This window comes from Dasypus novemcinctus, chromosome 16, assembly GCF_030445035.2.
Source record: "Dasypus novemcinctus isolate mDasNov1 chromosome 16, mDasNov1.1.hap2, whole genome shotgun sequence".
NCBI lineage: Eukaryota > Metazoa > Chordata > Mammalia > Cingulata > Dasypodidae > Dasypus > Dasypus novemcinctus.
Genome location: NC_080688.1, coordinates 40,557,451 through 40,578,349, shown reverse-complemented (window position 1 = coordinate 40,578,349; position 20,899 = coordinate 40,557,451). Strand labels below are relative to the sequence as shown.

The window sequence follows — 20,899 nt, the reverse complement described above, 5'->3', positions numbered from 1 at the left end:
CCGTTGTTAGGACTCCGTTTCAAAAGATAAATCAAATCCAGACCTGAAATACCAGTGTATGAATTTAACAGATGTGATGCCATAGGGGACCTACTGTGTTATAAACTGCAGAAATGGCCTTTTTATGCTCCAGACTCAAGCTTATTCCAAAGAGACTTAGAACTACAGTGGGGAGGCGAGAGGTCGTGCATTAAGACAGTAGCACCCACGCACAATTCAGCCTTGTGTGTAATTGGTTCAAAATCTCATTCTGATGTTTGGGTGGCATTAGGCACATCATCTCGCTCACCCTCCAAAGAAAAAGTAGGGCAAGAAGGGTTCCGCTCGCCGTCCACGCTTTCTTGGGTGAAAGATCACTGTGCGATGACATAGCTGAGTAGTCAGCCTGAAATCCTGGTTGGTATTTTATTAATTTTGCACCAAGATAAATCCTGAAATTCTGACAAACTCCATGACAGGTGAAATTCCTTCTTGCAGAATCTGCTCAGCAAGAGGCTGCTCATTTCGTTCTGTTCCGAGGCAGGCAACAGGAGGGCAGCTTTATAATCAGCCCTCAAAGGACCCCCAGCCGCCCCAGAGTCTCGGGCTGATTGAATAACTCCCGGGCCTCTTCCCCTAGGCTTCCATCAGTGGGGGTCCTGTGGAAAGCAATCTCCCGCAGACTGGCACTGAAGTGAGCTTTAAACCACCATTTTCTGCTCTCCAGAGGAGCCTGGAGTACTAAAAGATAGATGGACTGCAGATATTTTATGAGAAACTGTCAGAAGAAGAGCAGAGTAAATGTTTTTTTTCTTCTCCTTCTTCGAGTCACACACTACATCACTGTTGAATTTCGCCCAGAATCTTTTACATTCAAAGTAAGGAATTAATTGGTTGCTAACCTTTAATCCGCCCCTCCTTCTTCGTTGTCTTCCTCCTTTTTTTTTTTCTTAAATATTCACACAGAGGCCCTTTGCTTAACCACAGTTGCAGAAAATCAGTACCATTTGCAATGAAATATTTATAATGACAGAATGAAAAATTGGATTCATTTTCTGGACTGTAGCCGAACAGTCTGCAACTTTGCGCAGCATTGTTTAGCATCTCTCGTTGCCCCTTTCATTGGAGTCTTTTTTTGAAAACACACCACATGCACACTTACCTGTGCTTTGGAGAGACGCCTACCAAAACACGGAGACTGTTCCTTCTATTTAAAAAAAAAAAAAGGAAAAAGAATATTTATGCCTGTGCTACCATGTATAGACATGCAGATGTGGCACATAGAAAGGTAGAGAATTTGACAAACCGGTCTGCAGGAAAAGAGTGTCAGCTCTGTAGGGAAGAGCTGGAAGAAGTTTATAAGGAACATAGGAGATGGTCTGTAGCAAAGTACAAATAGCAATCAGCATGCCATAGTCCCTTGGGACAGATTTTTATGGGGAAGTGGGAAGGCAGAACTGAGATGTGTAAATATATGTTGAATATCAGAGCTCAGCTTCTTTCTTCCCTTTCGTGTTTGCTGCTTAGGTTTTGCCTTCCACATGACCCTCGTTTTCAGGGCTGCTTCTCTTTCTAGCCAGGGTCAACTTTTGCATTTGTAAGAGATAAAAGGCTAAAGGATTTTGCTGGGACAGTCCAGGGCTATTTTTTTATACCAGTCTGCCTAATAAGTACAAAAACCAAAACAATACATCCATTCTTAGGACAGGACAGGATTGGATTTGCAGCAACATGCTTCTGAGGTAGATTTCAGTCTACTAAGTAAGTTTTCACTTAGCACTCCTTATACAGGCGGCAGGAGCTTTCCCTCGTTCTTGCTCCCACTGTAAGCAAGTAGGCAGCTCTACCCAAGGCTGAGGGCGGCCTCTCAGGTTCCCATTCCCAGCTCTTTATTAACCTTTCATCTGTTCCCTTTTGAAGCACTGGCTTTCCTTAGTTGTGTTGTTTTAGTGTTTTTTAAAAGTGGGAATAGTTCTAGTAGATTCACGCACGAATAAAAATGTTCTTAAATTTAAAATTGCACCATGCATTGCCAACGCCATAAGATCAATAATCCATAATATATCATATATTAAAGGCTGCCTGTAATTGAATTATCTCATTCATTCCATCTGATTGATGCTATTCTCTTCAGAGAGAGGAAGAGGAATACAAACTCACCTTCACCAGTATGATGCATTATTTGAATGTAAAAGAGCTTTCAGCACCACAAAACAATTTATAAGGAAGAGATAGAATTAACTTCAATGTTTGTTTATCCTAGGAATAAGGTGAATCACATCACACTGCATTTTTTGGTGATAGCTTTAATTTTCACATCTACAGTCCTGCTGTCTTTCAGTCACCCTGGCCTGGGGTATCCTATCACAGATTGCTCTTCTGACCGGCAGCAGGAGGCCGGCTCCAAAATTGTGAAAGGCAATTGGGGATAAATGGTCTTCTTGCCTTTTACAGCACAGGGAGAGACTTGCCTTTTATTCACCCTAAGGTCATTTCCTCTTATCTGTCCATGGATTTACAATTGTCAAGATTTTTTAATGCTTACACTATCTTCTCTTTGAAGCAAAATCTTCTGCACAAATTTCTATTGAGGTGATGAGAAATACTGAACAAGAAAAGGAGTCATTCATTACTGGAATCACTCAAGATCTGGATGAATAGTACAATCTGTGGGTGACACAGACTTTCTCCAAGGCTTAGAGTTTTGGTACAGGCTTCTAGATCTGTCTTTTCATTACATTCCCCCAAAAAAATGGTTTTAAGAAATATGCTGACAGTTCAGCATGAAATGATGTGTGTTCTGACACAAACTGCATTGTAACTTAGAAATTTAGCCTGAAGTTATTTCACGGTAGCATTTCTTTGATTCTTTGATTCGGGGGAGGAAAAGAAGTTTCCTTAAAAGTGTGTGTTTTAGGATGTGACAGTGAGTTTTCTCCAGTGCCATGCATGGATTCAGTAGACTGTTTCCACTTAACCCTTATTTTTGCTTTCTTTTTTTCTTGAGCACTGGGGTTAAGGAACAATTTTTTGTTTGTTTTGCATTAGTTTTTCAGCAGCTGAGTTGAGTCTGGAATAGAAACCCATGTAAATCATGCGCATGGGAACTGCAGTAGGAGTGCCCAGAATCCCTCTCTGCACAGCAGAAAGGCACACTGAAGACGTCCATTTATGCTCTGCCAGATGTGTTTGTGCGTGGGACGTGGCTTGCCGAACCATGCCGAGTGGTTGTCAGCATTACTAAGCAGAGTCACGGTAGCAGCAGGCCCCTGACAGACGCGAGAGCCACAGGGTCCAAGTCCTCCGTGAAGGCAAGTTGCGCTGCTGCAAACCCCTTTGTCAGAGAGGGAAGCACCGAAGTGCGGGCTTTATTTTAATATCTGAGTTAACTCTCAGGGAATATTTCTCTTCCTCTTGTCCAGCTCTGTCTCTGTTGTGGCTGGTTTGCATTTGTGTTTGAAGTGCCAGGCGGTTTAATGAAGTTATTCTTTTATAAATTTTGTAACACTGAAGCAGGCATGAGGGCTTTAAATTAGAATAAGTGCCACTTCTGGATGGCAGATTCCTTTGAGGACTGATGAGAATGAGGCCTCCCGTTGCCCGCCCCTGCACACATGCCAGTGCTGCAGTGTATCCTTGTTTACAACTTACCTTTGAATTTGCATGAGTACACTCCATGCCTGCCCTATTCCTCAAGACTGCCTTTCTTTCAGGACCAAGTTAAATACTCCACTTTAAAGAGCTTTTTTTTTTTTAAATTATATTGCTTTATTGTAATGAATTTAAATTAACTTGGAGCACCAAATTATATAAGACTATGAAGGTTATAGATTACGCTCACCATAGCTACAGCACATCTTTGTGTGGGGGAATTAAAGGGCTGTCTTTCGAGTAGCTCTGTGCCCCGCAGGGGTGAGGAAGCTGTCCTGTAGAGACCTAGAAGCAGAGCCTAAAAGGTGTGCAGGAAGCAGGAGGAGAAGAAGGGGGGTTCCATCTGTGCGTCGTCTGAAGCAAGCGGAGGCACTTCTTAGCCAGGGTGGGGGTGTGGTACAGCCCTGCCATTTTAAAGCCTGGAAGATTCTAAGGCAAGAGACCACAGTGGACAGGAGAGAATACAAATATATGTTAAGACCTGAAGAAGCTCAGTATGGAATAAGAGATCTATTCAAGCATTCCCCAATCCTTCTCTTTGTGCCTGTGAGAATTTGCTAATAAACAGGGAAGATGTTGAGGGTTGGGGGGGGGGCAGGGGTGGCCAGCCATTAAAGAAAGAGAACATGATACTTGGCTGTAATGCACAAAAACAGATGGGGAAAGCAAGTGAGAAAAAAAAAAAGCACCAAATTTGAGTGAGGACTTTTTTTCCCCTCACTGCAAAGCAGGATTTTTAATGTTAGAGGCACCCAGATAGAATTGGACCCATGAATTATTTGCATTTTAAAAGGACTTTCTTGGTACTTAAAAGTCTACTTGGGGCTCCTTCTAAATGCAGTCTCTGCAGAAACACCTGTCCTGAAGGACAGAAAGATAAAAGGATTCTGGCCATCCCGTACTTGCACTAAGGATTTTACCTGTAGAACCCACGCATGCATGTAATTCCACAATACTCTTTGACTTGCTTAAGCATGAAAGTGCACACATGCCCTCGGACACACACAAACACACTCAGGGTGATGGTTCGTGCTACGTCTTAAAGTTTAATTATGTGCTGTCCTTTCACTGTTTTATTTTTATGTATATTTACTAGAGCAAATGCCCAAGTAGGCAAGTCTTTGATTGCTTCTGATAGGGAATGATGTTTTTCTGTTATTCTTAGTGATTTATAACATGTTTGACTTACTCTTAATGTGAATTTCCCTCCTATAGAGTGCAGCCAGGTTTTTAATAAAAGAAATAATACAGTACCAGGAAGTGGCATTTCTTTTGCTTTTTGCCCAAGTTCAATAAACTCTTTTTCACATTAACTGGAATTGTGTTGAAGGGAATCCTTGTCCATATCAAGTGGAAAAGCAGAAAGAGTCCTTGCTGCCTCCCTCCCCCTCCCCCACAAAGGTTACTCTTTGAATATAAATTACAACTCCTAGTGCTTCTTCCATTCTAATCTGATGACCTTTTGAATCTGGAGGACCAGAGTTTAAATCCTAAGCCTGCCAGTCAGTTTTTAAATCAATGCCCTGCTCCAACAGCTTTCAGGTACATCACTTTAAATTTCAATGGATTTCAAAAATGGAAGTTAAGTAAGTAATGCCAGAGGAATCTTGCAGCTGATGGCAAAAGAACCCAACTTGACTGCAAGATCTGCAGCCAAATACTGTGACTCTGGTTAATATCACTAAGTAAATCCCCTTAAGAAACAAAACAAACCTTCTGGGATTCAAAAGCTGAGAGAAAGAGGGGGAGCAGGAAATTTGTCATGTTTGCAAGAGGACATCTCTTAGCAGTTACCAATATAAACTCCCATTATTTGCCACTAATTACTGCACAAGGGGGTTAAATATTTAGCAGAAATTTGTTCAATTTTGTTTGACTGGAAAGGGGATGCCGGGATATGACTTGGGCATCAAAAGTCTGTTGTGAGCACAGAGAGCCAGGCAGAGAGGAAATTTGTATTCGCCCAAGATGAACACATTACCGTGTCAGACAAGTCTTTTTTTCTTCCTTCTGCAGATTTATTTATCTTTAAGGTATCTAAAATTAGAGCACGAAGAAAGAGCACTGTTCATGGATGTAAAATTGGAGGGAGGTCATTCTTACCCTTGTTTACAGATGTTCTCGTTTAGAAAGCACCAGTGTGATAAATTAAACATTACAGGGGGAAAAAAAATTAAAGCTTAGCAACAACTGGCACATGGACACATCTGTCTGTGGAGCACTGACTTAATCCCTGAATATCTTATTAGACTGTGTTGCCTGTCAAAGCCTTCTGTCCCACATTGCACTGGAGTCCTGCAATTCCAGCATCTGAACAGAATCTATAAGCTCTAGCTCCTCTTTCACTTTTGATGGCTTTGTATAGTTTGATTTAAATTTTCTGTTGGCTCCTTGCATATGTAAGCAGGTCGCTCAGTTCTTTTAAAACTTAACTTTGGACTTTTAATGTATTTCCCAGTTCGTCCAGTTCAACTCCACCACCGCCACCACCACTCCACCCTCCAATGTAGGAGATAGTGTTTGCTGTTGTCAGTTCCAAAATGGGACACTTTTAAGCCTGACTCCATGCAAAACAGATAGGGGTCAGCTAGTGACTGAAATTTGACTGCTCTTTTTACAATAATAATGAAAAATGAAATTATTACTATATTAATGTTTCCCATATATGACTCATCAGCAGGATTTGTCCTTCTTGAACTTGGGCTTGCCTTATTCCTGTAGTGTTTCACTGTCAAAATACTAGACTGTGTTCTACATTAACAACTTGGATATGTCATTATTTAAATAATTAGTCTTTACTCAGGCTACTGAAGACTCCTATTAGACAAAGGCTTATAATTAGGTGGCTATCCATGCTCCACTGTTAACCACAGTGGGCTTTCCCAGCTCAGTTTGATTTTTAAAAAAACACATCTGTAGTGAAAATGGGCTATTTTGAACCAACTCCTCACCTTCCTGCCCAGCCTGATGGGTTTTCAGCCCCCACCAAAGACTTACCTTTCTTAACACTTGCCCTTCTCTCTGCCTCTGGAGCCCTTCGCTCTTCTTCCCCCCCTCCCTATCCCCCGCAGCACAAGGTGTGACTCCTGAGAGCTAAGCCCACAGCCCCTCAGGAGAAGGACAGGGCGCCTTCTTGGTGGCCCATGGCCATGTCTCCATTGGTAGATTGGGTGTACCACGAGGATGGTGGCCACCTGACAGCAACCAGTGCCACTCAACAGTTGCTTCTTGAGGGAAGCTGGCTCAGCCACTGGACTAGCTGCAAGACTTGGAAAACGTGCTGTTCCTTTTATGCGTGGTTGATGCCTCATCCTGAATCTATACCAGCAAATGGAAGTGGTTGTGTAGTTTTGTCAAAGTAGATAGTTGTTTCTATACTCTAAATATTAATTTCCCAAGTTTAATATTTCTGTTCTTTTGTAACTTAATTACCAATATTCCTAAAGCGGCATTGATTAATTGCAACTGAAATGTACCACCTTTGTTCATTGAGAGTGCATGGAAGGTCTCAGTAAATTGCTTAATGTATGAACATTTCTGACGGACTTGGTTCTTCTACCAACCATGCTATTTATTATATATCCCAGAGAGACCTTTCTACAGTTTCTCAACAATTGCTCACTCTCGCCCACTAACTGTATTTTTTAATGCTTTGCAGTGCAGTTCCATGCTGTATATTTGTATCTATTTTGCTATATCTTTTGTTTTTCTAATTTGGTAACAGAGATGTCTTAGACTAAAGACTAAGTAGCATACTCAAGCATAGCATAAAACGTTCAATATGTTTCCATTACAAAGTAAATTAAAAACAACTGCATATCTTTCCCATACCTGACATCTAATTCCTGTACCTGACATCGAATTCCATCTAATACCATTTAATCGCTGGAAAGCCTCCATATTAAAGACAGAGAAGGACTTTGTTCCTTTACCAGCCAACATTTCTCCTTCCTCCTTAGATCAGTTTTTCCCTGGAGACACTTCAGATCCCTTTAATATAGAACTCTCCTCATCTCCAAGCTTTCATTTATTCACGTGCTGATATTTTTGTAACACTCTGAGTCAGGGTCCTCGGTTTTGGTGTCATTTTTCCCCACTAGGGCAATGTCTGGAGGGATTTCTAGTTGTCACAGCTGGGAATGTGTCACTGGCATGAAGTCCACAGATGCCAGGGATGCTGCTAAACATCCTGCAATGCACACAATCTCCCCCGCCCCCCAAAGAATTATCCAGCCCAAACTGTCAGTAACACTGAGATTGGCAAACTTCTGCAAGGCAAGTCCCACTGTCCTAGCATCTGTCTAACTTTCAGGCTCCTCTCTAGAACCGTGCAATTGAACAATATCTATTTTGTTTAATGACTAGGAAATTGCTTACTTGACTGTCTTTTGGGTTACTTTGGATGAGATAGAAGATCTTCATACTACTGAAACATGGTCATAACATCTGAGCATAAACTCCTGAACGAGCTAATAATATCCACATGCTTCAGGGTTATCTCAGATCACCCTTTTCTACACTTATTTAGCATGGATGTCCAGAGAACAAAAAATAAATGTGTCCTTCAGTGAGGTTTGTTAGAATGTGAAATCATTTCCCATGGGAGGTTCGTTGCCAGAATCATTTAAAACTGGCCTGGAGTGTAAACTTTATCAAACCATTCTGTTCCTGCAAGGGAACAAACTAAATAACCTCATAGTCCTTTTCTGTCTTTAATATCTTGTATTTTTCTGATCACTTCTGATGATGCCATTTCACCTTTTGCTTTAATATAGCTTAGTGTCATCCCGAAAATGCTTTGAGATGTCAGCCCAAACCCATGTGAGCTGTTAAATGTCAAAAGGAAATGCATCAGTGTCTCTGTAAGTTCATGGTGATGACATTACCATATGAAAAAATAAAAAGGGAAATTCTGTCAGTGCAAACATGATCATAAATGCAACATTCATGGCATTAAAGAGAAGGGCAAAAGCATATCATGACAGAGAGTTTCTGAAATGTCATTGCTATGTCAAAATAAAAGAGTAGAGCCTCATTCTAGTAAATTCCACAAAAGTAAAAATTACAAGTCAACGTCCTTGCCTGGGAAAAAGCCACTGCATAAAGGTGGTTTTTAAATACTCAAAGCACTTTGTCTTTTAAAGGATATTCATTAAAACACAACATCTAACAAAAATGGACACATCCACATATATGGTCCTGAGATTTATCAGCTAAAAGCCCATGAAAACATAAAAACACGATTACCCCCAAATTTCTCCAGCCATGAAGTATATCGTTTGTGGGTAGTAGAAATTTTGGGACGTTGAGTGGCAAAATGAGCTCTAAATGGTACTTTGGGTTGAGTCTTCAGTGTAATTTTTTGAACATTCCTAATGGTACCTTCAGTGCTATGGCAATTCACTTATAGTTAATTTCACACAATGAATACTTCTATATTGTGCTACATCCCACCAACCTTATTAAGATGTTTAAAGACTACCCTTTGCCGTAGAGGATATTTCTTCCCTAACTTGCAGGGGAAATAACCCAGTGTCCTGTGGCCATTAGCTGTATGCACTTCTAAGACTATTTTCCTAGCAAAAGAAGTTGAGAATGAAAAAGAGAGGGGGTGGAAATGTAGAAATCTTGATTAGAAAGTATAATTTAATAGAACATGTATTGAACCAAATGTATTGATTAATGTAGAAGATATAGTACTTATATTGATTCAAACCAGAGATTTAGTACTAAAAGCTCTAAGCCAAAAAGCTGTTGCAGATTGCTACAAAAGTCAGTTTAATGCTGTCCTTGAGAATGCCTTCACAAAGAAATTCTTCTAATGTTTGAGGACTAGGTAGAATGCGGTATATGTCAGTTTGATCCCGGAGGGTTTTATTTTGTACTCTAATAGCTGTTACGAGCCTACATTATATCCAAGGAGTAATTTTCCTTAGGGGTGCCCGGCTCGCTTTGTGTCAATATTCTAGCATTTTAAGTCACGTACAGTATATGCTTCTGGGAACAGGGAAGGAGCCAGCCAGACTCATAATGGTCTGCATTCATTAATAAAGGCAGAAGCTTCTGTCCCTCCATTGCCCACTACAGGGATGCCTCTTTGGCCTTCAGGGACCCCTACAGACACATTTAAAGAAAGCTTTATTTTGAGTGGGCAGGAGATGAAATAGGACTTGGAGGCATTTCCTAAGTCAGCTCTATGCCCGAGCACAGGGGTGACCTTAATGGGTCAAAGAAGAATGCAGGTCAAAAGACTTATTATCCAGCCTGTTGGAAACCAATTGCTTTTGTTTATAAAAAATAAATAAATAAATAAAAAAGCTGTTGTGCTTCAGGGTCAACAGCAATGGAGAATTCTGTTTGCAGCCAGTAACTGCGTGACTGGACGGGCACTGGAATATGCTTTTAGAAAAGCAAGAGCATACAGATTTTCCACAATGTTTACAGATAAAGGTCCAACCCAAGTGGTAAAAGGGAGGGTAATATAATTAGTTAATCAGTGATGATTGATTACTGATGTTTGCGTTCTTCAACTACAGAAAAAAAGCATGCTGCCATGGGCTGTCACCATCTGTTGAAAGAAGCCACCACACTTAATCTTTATATTTCTTTCTTTCTTTCTTTCCGCCTTGCATTGTTTCTGAGCCACAATTGCCTACTCTTTCATCTGACTGGAAAACATCTCATTTAAATGGAATACAACAGCAGCAGTTTAAATTTGGGATTCTAATGGGAGGGTGAATTAGTGGAGAGATTGTTCAATATATATATGGTGGTGGTTGTTTTTTTTTTCATTCCTTTTAAAAATAGCATGCTGGCTCTTTTTCTTAGTTTTAAAAGCTTGTCAGAATTTGAGACAAAGGGCTATAAATAGACAGGTCATGGTAAAAATGATAAACATCTTCGAATCAACAGATTTGACAAAACTTCATTTAAATGCCATTTTTATTTTTATGACTATTGCTACTTAACATTTTGCCAATGCCAACACAGGGTTACAAGGCCCAGATGAGATGTGATCTCTGCCAAAGAATTGGAAAAGTGAGGGCGATCTGTGGGCACAACTTTTGGAGTGGGAATTTAATTTTTCAGTCCTTGTAAGATAGATTCCCCTGGCTTTCCTCCAGAGCTTAACTCTGTCATTGTTATAGGTGCAAATATTCAAATTCACATCTAGATTGCAGGAAACTCAGATAGCTTAGCCAAGGTGAACATTTTCAGGAGATGGTGGGTTTTTGTTTTTATTTAAAAATATTTTTCTTGGATCGTGTTTTAAGTAGGATTAAACCATTTGACCAGTAAATGTGGTCAGCTCTCAGCTCTCAGAAAGAAGGCTGAATTAATCATCTGTTAGAGTGCCAAGCCCCAAATGAGAATTCCAGCCTTGTAAAATGAAAGGCATCTCATATTCATATTTTAAAAGAAATACGTACTGCTAGAAGGGAATTTTAAGGTCCTCATCTGTTTTTTAGCTTTCTAAGTTTAATTTCACATTTATAGAGGAAAAAAAAATAGTGCGCCCACGCTTTCCAAATGGGGCCCCTTGCAGTAGGAAGAGTGTTTTTGAAACCTCGCTATTAAGGTATCATACCTAGATGGATCTTCTTTTAAGCTTTAAGGTGTGTTGTAGATTTGATTTTTTTTAACGTAAACCCCCCTCGTGAAAAACAACTGTTCATAACTGGGATTAATGGTTTGCAATTTTCAGTTACTTAGACATGGGGTCTCCAGGAGATGGCTTTTTGCAGAGTAGAATATGGCTCTCTGTGGGATTACAGAAGTTTTCTTCTCTTCCTACTTCCTTTTCTTTCATCACCCCCCACCTCCATCGATGTTACACTGATGTACTTCTCGATTATGTAAAACACTTTCCCTTCATTGGAACAGATATTTTTTCTCATAACCTGTCATTGCATTAAAGCACTTTGGGGACTGTGAATTGCTGTGTAAAATTGGTGAGATTACCCACTGCTTTGTTCTAGTGTGGTGGTTTCCTCTGGACCTAAAGAGCTGCCTACTCTTACACTGAGAAGGCTGCTTGCTGATGGCCTGGCAGCATTTTTCTACTTTGTGCTCTTACACATTTATGTCTTCAGTATCTCATGATTGGCTTTGTGGTATGGCAAGTTGCCAGGGCAAGAGCAAACCAAGCTTCATAGCCTTCCCTCAGTTTTCATCTAGTGCTTCTCTTGTCAACTTCCCTCTTTGCCACTTGCTTCTTTGTCTCTATCTGAAGAAATGTCTACAATTTAAAAAAACAAAAGCAAAAAAACAAACCCTGAGTTCTCTCTTCTCTATGAAACTTGAGTCAAGGTTGGAGCCTACAGCATCACATCTGTTCTCTCCAGTCCCTAAAAGCCGATTGAATAACCTGTGCAGCTCAGACCTTCCATTCCTTCCTCCAGAAATGAAGTCAGGCTATTTGTATCTTCAATTGCTTGTACATATGGAATGGGAGAGGGAGCAGACACAGCTCCAGTGATGCTCCAAGGTGATGAGGGAGAGGCAAGCCTTGAGGAATGTACCGGAACCATCTAGGGTTCTTGTTATTAATACCGATATGACCATTTTCCAACATCCCCCCAAGAATATGCCCCATTCCTGCCTTGAGAATCACAGGTGACTGGAGGGACCCTTTCATAGCCTTTAGTGGGGTTGGAACATAAGAACGAAGGAAAGGGCGAATAAGTGATCTAAATGGGACTCGGGCATCATCACACAAAGGGAGACTTTTTGCCTTTATCATTTTTCATTTTGAGGTTACATGCTTTGGGGCTGTTTATATTTCTATTTAAACTTGTATTTCACAAGCCATTCTCTTGTCCTTTTCTCAAATGATTTATCTTCTCCTCTCAATATGCAAAACACGACTCTTTATAGAAATGGCTTCAATCTATTGCAATAGGTGATTTATTAGCATTTATTCATTTCTTTGCACCTCTGCAGAGACCTGTTTGGCTTTGACTTAGGATGAAAGCATCCTTAGTCAACTATTATGGGCAAGTTATTAGGCTCTTGTTTTGTAGCATTTCAATATTGACACATATGAAAACACTGGAGAGTTGGCAATGTATCTATCTTACTTTTTACTCCCTAGAATTCTGTTGAATTTGGAATATCCATCCCAAACATTTAAGAATAATGTTTGGTAGATTGATTTTCACTTTGATTATGGTTGGAAAGAAATCACCCATCCTTGTGTCAGAGTTCTATCATTTAAGTAATGATTATCATAGCCTTCTTTTCTTTTTTTAAAAAAAAGATTTATTTATTTCTCTCCCCTCCCCCCACCCCAGTTGTCTGTTCTCTGTGGCTTTTTGTTGCATGTTCTTCTTTTTGTCCGCTTCTATTGTTGTCAGCGACACGGGAATCTGTGTTTCTTTTTTGTTGCGTCATCTTGTTGTGTCAGCTCTCCATGTGTGTGGCACCATTCCTGGGCAGGCTGCACTTTCTTTCGCACTGGGCGGCTCTCCTTACGGGGCACACTCCTTGCGCGTGGGGCTCCCCTACGCGGGGGACACCCCTGTGTGGCACGGAACTCCTTGCGTGCATCAGCACTGCATGTGGGCCAACTCCACACGGGTCAAGGAGGCCCGGGGTTTGAACTGCAGACCTCCCATGTGGTAGATGGATGCCCTAACCACTTGGCCAAGTCCGCTTGCCTATCATAGCCTTCTTATATTCCTTTATCTTTTGGCAATTTTTTAAAAAAATAAAATACCATTGTATGAAACCAGACTTGACTCTTTGAGATAGCTTGAGGTATGAGAAGGCTTAGACGGTACGTTTTGAGTAATTGAACTTTTTTGTTTATAACCTCTCTGACCATAATTGTTTTGATCTTTAAGGAAATAAGAAAGTTGTTTGGTTTCATCAGTATTTCATTTACCCTAGTTTCTATCTGTGTATTGATAAAAAATAATTTTCAGAAGTATTTAAAATCAGTATAAAGAAAAAAAGAGAGGGCCTGAAAATAGTCTGCTCCTATATGTGCTTTGAGGCTAGTACTAAGATTTTTAAAAATCCACCTTTTCTTTCACTGAGTTAATAATAGGGGTTTTACATAAGGGAGAGTGAAATAATACTCTTCTTCATTGTCATTTAACATTAGTCTTTTTCAAAACGACCTAAGTTTGATTTAGGGAACAGAGAGCTCAGTTCTCTACACTCACTCCAACACCCTCACCAGTCTGCTGAACCCCAATCTGGCAACTAAGCCTCCACTCATTCAACCCGAATGCACTGAGCAGTGTCAAGGCAGGCATTTCACTAGCTGTTTTGGGGGATGAAAAGGTAACAGAGATGTCTAAGACAGAGCTCTCTGCCTAAAAAGCTTCCCTGGCTACTCTTTACCTACAAGATAAACTCAGAACTTCTTAGCACGGTACATAAATCTCTTTAGAATCTGGCCCCAAACTACCTTAGCTTCATTTCTCATTGGTACTCTTGCTTCAGGATATTCTAGAAGATTCTAGCTCATCTGAGCGTCTTGCAGGTCCACAAACATACCTTCCATAGTCTTTTTTTTTTTTTTTAAAGATTTATTTTTTTATTTATTTAATTCCCCTCCCCTCCCCTGGTTGTCTGTTTTCTGTGTATTTTTGCTGCGTCTTGTTTCTTTGTCCGCTTCTGTTGTCGTCAGCGGCATGGGAAGTGTGGGCAGCGCCATTCCTCGGCAGGCTGCTCCCTCCTTCGCGCTGGGCGGTTCTCCTTATGGGTGCACTCCTTGCGCATGGGGCTCCCCTACGCGGGGGACACCCCTGTGTGGCACGGCACTCCTTGAGCGCATCAGCACTGCGCATGGGCCAGCTCCACACGGGTCAAGGAGGCCCGGGGCTTGAACCGCGGACTTCCCATGTGGTAGACAGACGCCCTAACCACTGGGCCAAAGTCCGTTTCCCTCCATAGTCTTTTTTAAAAAAGAAAACTTTATTTTGAACTACTTTCAAATTTACAGGACAGTTACAAAAATAATACCAACCCCATACAGAGAACTCCAGCGTAACCCTATCCCTCCCTTCAGATCATCAGATTCACCAGTTTTAACATTTTACCACATTTGCATTCTATCTGCCTGCCTGGCTGCCTATCTATCTGCCCGTCTGTTTATTTGCTTACCTATCTATCTTTCTACCTTTTGTCTATTTATCACCCCATTTTCTGAAGACTTGAGTGTAGGCTGTATATGTCATGCTCCTAAATACTTAATACAGCCATGTGCATTTCCTAAGAAAAAGGATTTCACTATATAACCACCTTAAGTGCAGCTATCAGTTCAATATATTTAACTTTGATATAAGCTTATAATCTACATTTCAACTTTTTCATATGTCCCAGTAATGTTCCTTTGAACATTTTCTCCTCCCTTGCTAGATCCCTTCCAGAACCATGTATTGCGTTTAATTATCATTGTCTCTTAATTGTTCTTTCTTTTTCTTATTAATTGTGGAAACACATATACAACATAAACTTTCCCTTCTCAACCACTCCCAAGTATACCATTCAACGGGCTTAATCAAATTCACGGTACTGTGGTACCCCCAACACCTTCCATTCCTAAAACTTTCCCAGCTCCTCAAACAGAAATCTACACCCATTACTCATTTATTCCCCATTCCCTCTACCCTCTGCCTGTGGCAACCTGTAATTTATGTCTTTACGAGCTCGCATATTCTCTGATATTTTCTTTGTAGTTAAAGAAAATTTAACATCCAAAATCTAGGGCAATCTCCTTTGATTTGGTATGAGCTTGAATAGTAGGCCCAAATTCTGTTCCCCACCCCTCTGTCCCCCCACCTTTATGTAGTTCTTTTCACAAAGTACGTGTCTATGTAATTATGAATCCAGAACCACTGACTTATCATTATATTGTATGTATTTGCCTTTTAGATCCTAAAGGAAGTAAAAAGTGGAGCTACAAACCAAAAATATAATAATATTTGCACTTATGATTCCCATGTATATTGTTATTCCTTCATATAATTTCCATCTACTGTTTATTGTTTTTTCCTTTCACCTTCAGAATCCTCTTGAGCATCTCTTTAGCATATTTTGTAGGGTAGGTGTAGTAGTGACAAACTCCCTCAGCTTTTGTCTATCTAGGAATGTCTTAATCTCTCTCTTTCATTTTTAAAAGAGCATTTGGCAAGAAATAGAATTCTTGGTTGGCAGTTTTTTTGCTTCCAGCACTTTAAATACGTGATGCCAGCTGCCTTCTTGCCTCCATGTTTTCTGATGAGAAATCAGCATTTCATCATATTGAGGCTTCCTTGTATGTGACATGTCTCTTACTGTTTTCAGAATTCTCTACCTTTGGCCTTCTACAGTTTGATTATAGTATGAAGCACCATGGGTCTCTGGGTTTACCCTGTTTGGAGTTCATTGAGCATTGTGGATGTATATACTCCTATTTTTTTATTCATTAAATTTACAACTATTATTTCTTTGAATACTCTCTCAACCCTTTCTCACTTCACATTCCAGGGCTCCCACAAAGTACATATATATTGGTACACTTGATGGCATCCACAGGTTCCTCAGACTTTGTTCACTTTTCTTCGTTCTTCTCTCTGCTCCTCAGAGGGGATAATTTCAATTGTCTTATCTTCAAGTTCTCTGATTCTTTCTTTTGCCAGTTCCAATCTCCTGTTGAACCCTTCTAGGGAATTTTTACATTTCTGTTTTTGCAATCTTCAGCTCTATTTGGTTCCTTTTCATAATTTCCATCTCTCTATTGATATTCCCTTTGAGTTCACTTGTCATTTTCCTGATTTCCTTTAACTCTTGCCCATGTTTTCCTTTAGCTCTTTGAGCATATTTAGTACATTTTTTTTTTCAAAAGTCTCTTATGTCCGTGGTCTGGTCCTCTTCACGATGGCTTGTTAATGCTTTATTGTCTTCTCCTTTACCTGGGCCATTGCTTTCTATTTCTTTTTTATTGACACCTGGACATTTGGATATTTTATTGAAACCTCGACATTTGGATATTTCAAGGTGTTATTGCTGGAATTTAGACTCTGAGGCAGATGTTCCTTAAGCTTGTAATCAACTAGTATTATGACACAGCTTTTCTTTTTTTTTTTTTTTTTTAAAGATTTATTTATTTATTTAATTCCCCCCCCTCCCCTGGTTGTCTGTTCTTGGTGTCTATTTGCTGCATCTTGTTTCTTTGTCCACTTCTGTTGTCGTCAGCGGCACGGGAAGTGTGGGCGGCGCCATTCCTCGGCAGGCTGCTCTTTCTTTTCACGCTGGGCGGCTTTCCTCACGGGTGCACTCCTTGCGCGTGGGGCTCCCCCACGCAGGGGACACCCTTGCGTGGCACGGCACTCCTTGCGCGCATCAGCACTGCGCATGGCCAGCTCCACACGGGTCAAGGAGGCCCGGGGTTTGAACTGCGGACCTCCCATGTGGTAGACGGACGCCCTAACCACTGGGCCAAAGTCCGTTTCCCGACACAGCTTTTCTGAAATGCCAGGAACTGGCCAAAAAAAATAAGGGGAAAAGGAAACACCTTCCTAGTCTTTGCAGGTTGACCTAAGTCAGACTGTACCCATACAATAGGTTTATAGAATAGCTCCAGGCCAAAGTGTAGGGGCCTCCCTGTTCCTTTTTGTGCCTGTGTCTTGCTTCAGGCATGTTGGCCCTAGATGGTCCCCCTCACTCCGTTCTGAGTGTCCTCTCTTCCCTGGGAAGTCTCCTCATGGTCTGGGGCAGCACACTGCATGACCTACAGTCCCAGGCAAGACAACTGCTGTCCCACAGTGTTTTGTCTGGGAGCTCTGTCTGCTGCCTTCTACACGCCAGGCAAGTTTGGGGATAGCGAGGCCCTCTGGCCACCACCAGACAGACCGGGACAAACATAAATGCCCCCAGTATAGACAAGGGTTACTCTGATTCCTCCAGAGCAGGAACCAGAGATCCACACTAGGAGCACGGACGGCTCTGGGTCAAGCTGGTGAGGGCTGGGGCAGAAAGCAGCCACCGAGCCCCAGGAGCCTACTGCTTTTAACACCTTTTTCTGACACGGTGTTTTACCCTCTTTCTGCAATACTTCTGACTTCTCTGGAGCTTTGAGAGAGAGGTTCCTGCCAGCTCTTGCTGGTTGTTCAAGTCTTTGGGGGGGAGGGGAGCCCTGAAGTGGCTTACTTTGTCATCAGGACTGGGGCGGTTGGGGGGCGCCGGGACGTCTTGCATATTCTCGCTTTGGTGCCTTTACCCCATTAGGTCTCTTGGCCAGGAGTGCCCTCCCTGCATCCCAAATGCCCCTCATGTTTCCAGGCCCAACTGAAATGTTAACGTGTCCCCTCCTCTAGAAAGCCTTGCCCAGAGGTGAGGCTGATTTAGGTGTAGCCATGACATGTCTGTGTTCATTTCTAATATTCTCCTGGCCTTACCACTAGGTGCCCCCCTGACTTCTTCTCAGAACCATGCACACTGAAGGCAAGAACCATTCCTTTCCTTCCCAGTAGCACTTGCCTGGTCAGTGAGTCATTCAGTTAGCCAGAACCTCTTGCCACAGCACTGTGATGCCGTGGTTGTGTCAAGTGGTGACACAGGTGTTCAACAGATGCTTGTGAAGGAATGAATAAATGAATGTCTGCAAATAACCATAAGACAAGACATAAGGTGCGTGCCATAGAAGCAGTGTAAAGTGCAGTGGGGAATCAGAGAGGGGCGAAAACCGTTTTAGATGGGATTAGCATGGAAGATTTCCATCAGCGACTGGGTGACAGAAGAGGCAGGGCAGAGTGAGTGTAGAGGAGGAGGGGAGGAAATCAGGCCACCTCCAGACTCATGCTCCAAGTGCATGGCCGTGCTCCCGACCCAGCGTCCCCCTAAGGCCTGCCTCCAAGACTGAAATTGCCCAGGTAGCCTAGTTGCCCTCTCACAATTTAGAAAGAGGTTGTCCTCTGCATACTGGTGTGGATGGAGAGGAGACGACCAAAGCGGAGCAGAGGCTGCCTCGGCGGAGGAAAGAGCATCCAGGGATGAAGGGAGTCCTTCCAAGGTTGCTGTGACCTGCTCCCATCCACGTTCCCATCCACCTTAGGACCAGCCCCAGGCCCGCCCTCAGCAGAGGGACTGGTGATGCTGCCTGTCCCCTCTGTCGCTTGTTGGCCAGGTAGCACTTGCCTTTAAAGTACATATTCAGGGACAGCTGGAGCCCTGCTTCCAAGACATTCTTAGTCTGATAGTGAAGGCATAACACGAAAGCATATATAATCAGAAATAATGCACGGATAAATGAAATCGTTAAAGCAGTGCTATCCCAGCCCTTGAGAAATGGATCGTATTTTGAAAAAAAGGGACGGTGGAAAGGAGATGGATATCCTGGAAGAGGGAGGAAAGGGACAATCATTTCTGGCCATCTTGCATTGTCCTCCTACCATGGGCAGGTGGCTCAATTCTACCTGCCCCCATTCAGGTTCACTGTGAGCTTCCCTGGGGGAGGTGGGGAGTTAGGGTACTTTGTATTCATCAGTGTGCAAAAACCCATTTTTCATGTCATTATAAATCAATCAGCATTTACCTATGCTTGTTCCGGTGGAAAAAAATCACATTTTGTTTTTTTTTCTCCTCTTTCTTTTTCACAGAATCATACGATGACCCAACACAGCAGTTAGTGCAAGGACGAACTCTCAAGGAGAAATACTTTTGTGGCACAAAAAGGGAACATGTTTTACTCTTTGCACGAAACTTTCATTGTTAATGTATATTATTCAGAAACATTGTATTGTACCATAAAACTTGTATTATCAAAACTGTTGGATGTTCATGTGTTTGAACTTTTGAGCACCGGATAGACTCCTTGTATATAAAGTGTTGCACATGTATTATGTCGTCTGATACTAAAATGGTCTTAAAAGACAAGTGGACTTGGGCCCTATTCAGGCAAGAAAAAATGAGCAAAAAGGCTTAAGAGAAAGTATTTTCAAGGAAGACAGATAAACAATGTTACACATTTGACTACGTTTGGACTTCCTTTTATTTACCCTTAAGCCTAGAATTTCTCTTTTGGTATATCAACGGTTAAATCCAAGACTATTTTTTATTGTTGAAGATTCTTGCAAATCCACAGCTGGATAAGGCCCGTATATATATTTGTAAGCCTTGCGAAGTGACAGGTAGCACCATCATATATGCAATAGTTGTTAAGTAGACTGTCAACGAATTTCTTTTCCTGGATACATTTGAAGCTTTGAGTGTTCAAGGTTTTCCTTAATGATTTCACACGGCCAAATTCTCGAATCAGTTGAACTAACCTGTATGTTACTGTTATTAATGTTTACTCTGCGGTCTGAACCTGGAGATTACTGGAATTGTTTTCCAAGAGGAAATAAATTCAGTTTACCATTAGGTACGAGTGTATTTGTGTGCTTTCTTTCTCTAGTTATTCTACCACTTTAAAAAAGTGTAATTGCCTGTACCCTTGGACTTGAAATCTGCTCTCAAGCATATCACAGTCATAACCTCAGACATATTTAACCCTTTCACACGAGGCCAAATGCATCTGAATTCATCAAACCTCAGAGGGAAGGAGTAAGACCCAGTCTACTTCTACTCTGGTATATACTAATAGGTCACATTGTACTTGAGAATTCTGACATCACAGATGGATATGATAGCTGTTTTCTGCATAATTTGCAGCCCAATTCATGTCATGCTGTGCAAATCTGAACTCCAAGTAGATCGCTGCAATTCAAGAGGCAGTTTGGCTTATGTGTACTTAAGAAGCAGCATTGTTCATTCAGAAGACAAAGCACAGAAGAGGGAGTCAGATGGCTGTTAGTTTAGTTCTGGCCCTGGCTCCAAATGCAGTCTTGTCCAAATCGCTTCACCTCCTGGCCTGGTTCACCCAGCCACGGGAGATAACGGAACTTGGTTGCCAGCCTTCCCTCAGGCTGATAAACAATCCAGAAGATTGTTTTCACTACAATCTGCCATAAAATGGTGAAGAAGTGGGACTTTAATTTCAGAGAGATTTTTCTTCGGGGGTGGGGAGGGAAAGAAAAAAGAATAGCAAAGTATACATTGGATCTTGATATACAGAAATTGGTAAGTCTAGACCTAATGTTAATGGGAAACATTCATCCAATTCATACTTAAGATTTTTTAACTCACTCTTGAGTCGTTTGACCCCTTTAAAAAACTCTCAGAACCTCAAGCAGATTTTTATACCTTTAAACAATCAAGAGTTGCACTTTTTTGATGGAGAAACTAAGGCCTGGTCTCATTGACAGTATTACGACCACCTGTCACCTGAGCCCCACGC

General features: G+C 41.6%; 1 protein-coding gene across 8 annotated transcripts in view; it reads left to right on the top strand.

Moving 5' to 3' along the window:
* Positions 1 to 19,983, top strand: part of ZNF521 (zinc finger protein 521) — a 936,466-nt gene extending 916,483 nt beyond the window's left edge. For all 8 annotated transcript variants that reach the window (XM_071208506.1, XM_071208505.1, XM_071208503.1 and 5 more), the window contains one exon: positions 19,221 to 19,983. In XM_071208506.1, the coding sequence (XP_071064607.1) occupies positions 19,221 to 19,250 (30 nt within the window). In that variant the 3' untranslated portion in view covers positions 19,251 to 19,983. The remainder of the gene's footprint in view (positions 1 to 19,220) is intronic.
* Positions 19,984 to 20,899: the final 916 nt, after the last annotated feature.